The sequence below is a fragment of the Lates calcarifer genome, unplaced genomic scaffold, assembly GCF_001640805.2.
Source record: "Lates calcarifer isolate ASB-BC8 unplaced genomic scaffold, TLL_Latcal_v3 _unitig_1631_quiver_445, whole genome shotgun sequence".
In the NCBI taxonomy this organism is placed as follows: Eukaryota; Metazoa; Chordata; class Actinopteri; family Centropomidae; genus Lates; species Lates calcarifer.
In genome coordinates this window covers 222,501-227,500 of record NW_026115660.1, presented here as the reverse complement: position 1 = coordinate 227,500, position 5,000 = coordinate 222,501, and the positions used below count along the sequence as shown (strand labels likewise).

Genomic DNA, 5,000 nt, shown 5'->3' with positions numbered 1-5,000 from the left:
GTACTAAGCAGTGCAAAATGATAAATTGACCTGTTTCCCCTGTGAACTACATTCCCACATTCACACAGCCACCCTGTTCTAGCTGCACATATAGTTCCTGTCAGCTTTTGCTAAGGACACAACCAAAGTGCAGAGGGAATAAGGGAATGAGTTAAAAAAGGAAGACTCTGTCCTCTGGTTTGTTTATTTTGAATTTGTGCAGTGATTCAATTAGACTTGATATCTGGATTGTTTAGCCATAACTCCTAAAGCATGATTTAATTATCTGTGAGTATCAGATTCATCATCTTGTTTTGGAAAAGAGCTGATTTCATGTGTTTTATCCAGGTGTCTGATTACCACATAACCAAACTCTAGTAACATTTAGCACATATGATGCAAATTATCTCCTCACTCTGTCCGTGTCTGTCTTTCAAACGGGTTCACGTCTCTCTGCAAACAAACAGAAATGCTCATGTTGTCTCTCAGCAGTTTGTCTTTTTAAATCACCAGGCGGCAAAGACTCTGACACATTATTTATGATCTGACCTGAGCTCTGGTCTTTCTCTGGTTCTGCCTGTCTCGTTGACTCTCTCACTCTGTTCCTCTAGTTTTGAGTGTATGCATGGACAGCACATGTGCTCATACTGATGGATGTTTTATAAATGAGACCTCTGGATATTGGGTTCGTGCAGCGCTCCAGAAGAGCTCCAGACAGTGTTTTCTTAGATTTAAGATGCTGGTAAGCTTCTTTTGTTGGAGTCAAGTCTTTTCCACCATGAATACAAACATTTTAAATTCCACTAATAGTTTAACTTTATCCCCAACTGTTGACTTAATTCACTGGTATTTAGGACATCTGACTACTACTGCATTTTTGTCCACATACGTAAACAGCTCAGGCATCTCTCCTCAGATTAACTTTACTCAGTTTGAACTAAACTGGCCTCATACAGCAGATGGCTGTTTGGTTTGCCATGACTTGGCAGATCAAAATGTCTAAAACTAATGCCAGTAACATCAGCAGTAAGTTCAAAGAACAGCTGAACTTAAGCACACTGATGGGTGTGGAATAGCTAACTCCTAACATGAGTATTTCATTAGTGTTTGTCCATCTCCAACTCTCGTCTTTCTCTTTCTCATTTTTCCTCCAGCCCGCTGCAGCCCACACTGTGATGTGACCAGTTGCTTCGTCCTACTTCCCTCTTTTTCTCCACATCGGTGAAGCTCACTCAGAGATGACAGCCATCTTTGCTGCAGCCCTTCAGGCAGCAGGAGGAGTCAGGACCAGAGGAGTGCAGTCTCTCCAGATGCTGATGTTGTGTCTCCTCCCACTGCTGTGGCTGCAGCCTGCAGACTCCAACACCGCTCCAGATGCCAAAGCCTGGAGCCAAACCGGGCCACGGCTGCAGCTCTCCCACTCAGGTAGGGAACACACCAAGCTGTAAACAAGAACGTCTGACTGGGTCAAGTCCCCTCTCGCTCAAAAATATGTTGTGCTTTCTGTTCATGTTTGAGCCTAACTGTGAAGAACGGTGAGAGTGCAGAGTTTTCACATTCACACTCAAATCTCATTTTAACGTGTGGATGAACCAGAAAGCAACTTATGCACATAAGATGTGTCCAGCAGTTAAACTTGAACAATGTTTTATATATTAGATGTAGAAGAGTTTTCATGAGCTAATTGAGCTTTTTTGTGGAAAAACCATATTAGATTATCAAACATTGTCCACTGCAGATTAAATTCACATTGTAAAGGCCCTGTGGAGGTTGCTTGCTAAGCTAAGGTGTGAAGAGGAGGTGCGATCAGAAAGTTGTGAGACTGTTCCAGCTGTGAACGAATGGAGTGCTGCACATTAATGCACATGCAGCAGGTGCCTGCAGTAACTTGTGTGAGTCAGTATTCTGTGTTATTAATTATTAATTGTTGTGTGATTAATATCAGGACCTGCATTTGGCCTTTTGTTTTTCGGCTGCATCATGAAGGCAGCAGCAGCAGCAGCAGCGTTCTCACTTTCTGCTGCTTTTGAAGTAAAGCATTATTCTGTGCTTTCATGTTAAAATGGAAGAATCATTAGAGTGTTTTTTGGATGAAGTAGCTGTTGTCTCTGCTCAGTTTGAGCTCTCAGTGTCTCAGTGCGTGTTTGGACCTAAAAGCACATTCTTTAGAGGCTGAAAACCAAACGGACAAATAATAGATTGAGTTGTTCTTTTCTGTTTACAGTTGATGTATTTTTTATTGCCTCTAACTTCACCCAGTTAAACACTTTATGCTTAATTGACATGGTTTGTGCCCCATTTAAACAGCAGCATTAATCACGACTGTCATTAGTCACAGCTTTCCACTGAGCCTTTGGGTAAACACATAATTCAGAATGAATGAAGTTTTTATGATTCATTTTGGTCATTGGCTGTTCAGGCTGTTTGTGCTCAGCATTGTGAGTTTCTGCTTTTATTTGTGGCTGGTTGGCTTTTTGTGTCTTTTAGATTAAAGGAGAAAGCAGCACAAACTCTTTATGAACAGTTCAGACTCAGGGACACGACTTGTCCATCTGTCCACCATGTGTCCTCCATATTTTTACCTCCTGTCCTTCCTCGTTGGTTCAGTGCCTATCAGTTAACATGCCAATTTGTAACTCTGCAACAAACCCAGCTGGATTCATTCACTGATGAATGTGAAGTGTTAGATTATTTCTCTGCTGTTGTGATGTCTGATTTCAGGAAAGTCTGTGTCCAGTTTACAGTTTTCAGTGGTAAAGTCATTTCCTCAGGGGATGTATTTCTGTCAGAGCTGGAGGGAGCTTTATAAGACTATCATAAAGATCAGTGAAGTAATGTCTCCTTGACGCAGTGTTCAAAGTGAACTGGTGGGTGTTGTAACCATAGAAATGTCTTCCAATGTGAAGTAAAACAACTTTTATTTAATTTTCCAGAGTTTTAGAAACCATTGTGCTATATCATCTTGATTAATATCGACAGCAGATGCTTTTGTTTCTTCAGTAAACCACGTCATTGAAGCAGCAGGGAGGAATAAAGGGGAGATTAACAGATTAACAACAGGGGAGGTGATGCTGTGGCCCAGGTGTTTAAAACGGCCTTAATTAAATTAATGGAAGAAAATAATTCAAAGTGCCTGCAGCTAACGCTCATCAAGGATGCTCAGATTTAAGGTTACTTTAGGTCAGAGGTATTTTCACTGTCACATCGTGGTGTTTCTCTTTCTTGTGTCAGACTTTTTGCTTTCAGTTTGTTCTTCAACAACATTAAGTTCAAATTTCACCTGAGATCATTTCACAGCTTTCATTGTGTACCTTTGTGTTTGTTGTGCTTTTTACTTCCATGAAGAGAGAAGTCATTAGCAGAAGTGTGGCAACAGATTCATGCCACAGTTCTATTATTGTAACTGTTAGTTACGGCACATTGAGAGTCCCTGTCCTGCTGTTTTCTATCAAACACTGTTCATGTAATATTGATGTGACCACCCTTAAAGTTAAATGTTGTCCTCCTAGTGTTGTATGATAATACAGAGCCACAACAATAAAAACGGTCTATAACGGGACCATTGTAATACTTCTGAAACAAAGACAATCATAATAAGAGCAGGGCACTTCACACACACTTAAATCACCAGTGAAGTCATCTGCCCACTTCCAGCCACATTAACACACTTTTTTTTCCGAATGCTTGCTTCCCCCTTGGCAACCAGCAACGCCAGTAAAGCCAACAACAGTTTCCTATCCAGCAGCAATTAGTTCAGGGAGGCTGGTTTCATTGTGTGTTTGTTAGTGTGGTGTTTGCAGAGTGAGCAGTCCACCGACTGAATGGATGAATGGAATTAGTGAAGCGGGTTTTATGTGACAGTAAAAGGGGGGAGGATTTAGGGATAATTGCTGATGACGTGACAGGATTATGGCAGTTAGACACAGTTAAAAACACAGAGTGAATGTTAGTGATACAATGAGGGAAAAGGTTAAAGTGTCAAATGATTTGAATGTGATGCAAATCATAGGAAACTCTTGGTCTTAGTTTTAGATGGAGAAAATCTTTTCCAGAGTGACGAACAGTAAATTCACCTTCAGATGAAAACAATCAGATCTTTAGATGGACGTTTATTCCATAATTAAATAATCTCACGTCATTGTCCACATGCAGGTTTTTCCAGCTGCACCTTACGGCCTTCATCAGCGAATGTTACTGGCTCAGGTGTTCCACGTGTCAGTCATGTGATGACATTTGTGGATGAAAACTGTGAGATGTGGTTGATACAGGCCGACCTGTTTTAACGAGTCCATGTCCAGCCTGAACTCATTCAGTGGATTTTGTAACTGATTCCAGCTGAAGAGTTGTTTTCCAAAATGAAATCCTGGAAAAAGTAATCCACTGCAGTTCATGTTGGCTGCTCCTAATCAATATTGTTAGAAACAGATCATGGGACACAGACACAGCTTTATATTTTTCCACCAGTGCGTGTTGCACCTTTAGAGCAGGTGACTTTTTTTTCCCTATTTTCCACAAATACTCATTTTGGAGGAAATGTCATGATGTCAGAGCACTGTGTGTGTGTGTGTGTGTGTGTGTGTGTGTGTGTGTGTGTGTGTGTCCTGCTAACAGTAGCAGCACAGTGGTTTTAATGTCAGTAAAGTGCAGCAGTGAACAGCAGTTAATGAAGTAAGACGTGGTTCTCTTGCTGTGTTTGTAGCTGCAGGATCAACAATAGAGAAACTGTTAACTTTTTATAAGGCAGATACTCAGACAGGAGCTTCAGGGGCAATACACACACACACACACACACACACACACACACTCATACTCCTGGTCAGGTTAAAGGCTAACTGAGTGTGTCTCCCTGCAGGATGAGGGCTGGTCTCTCTGGATTCCTGCTCAGGTCACACACTGGGTCAGTGGTGACGCACGCACCCTCTCCCTCTATGTGTGTGTGTGTGTGTGTGTGTGTGTGTGTGTGTGTGTGTGTGTGCATGTAGGAGTGTGTATGTGTGCACGCTTCATTGGCCAAAAGTGAA

The 5,000-nt window shown here is 41.6% G+C and overlaps 2 protein-coding genes across 3 annotated transcripts in view; one reads left to right on the top strand and one right to left on the bottom strand.

Annotated features, from left to right (window-relative positions):
• Positions 1 to 5,000, bottom strand: part of dynlrb1 (dynein, light chain, roadblock-type 1) — a 231,357-nt gene that overhangs the window by 38,944 nt on the left and 187,413 nt on the right. The window lies entirely within an intron of this gene.
• The window catches only part of si:dkey-49n23.1 (semaphorin-3D), a 69,604-nt gene that overhangs the window by 27,481 nt on the left and 37,123 nt on the right, over positions 1 to 5,000 (top strand). Inside the window, 1 exon segment of the mRNA XM_018686360.2 lies at positions 1,134 to 1,404. Coding sequence (XP_018541876.1) covers positions 1,218 to 1,404 — 187 coding nt within the window. The 5' untranslated portion in view covers positions 1,134 to 1,217.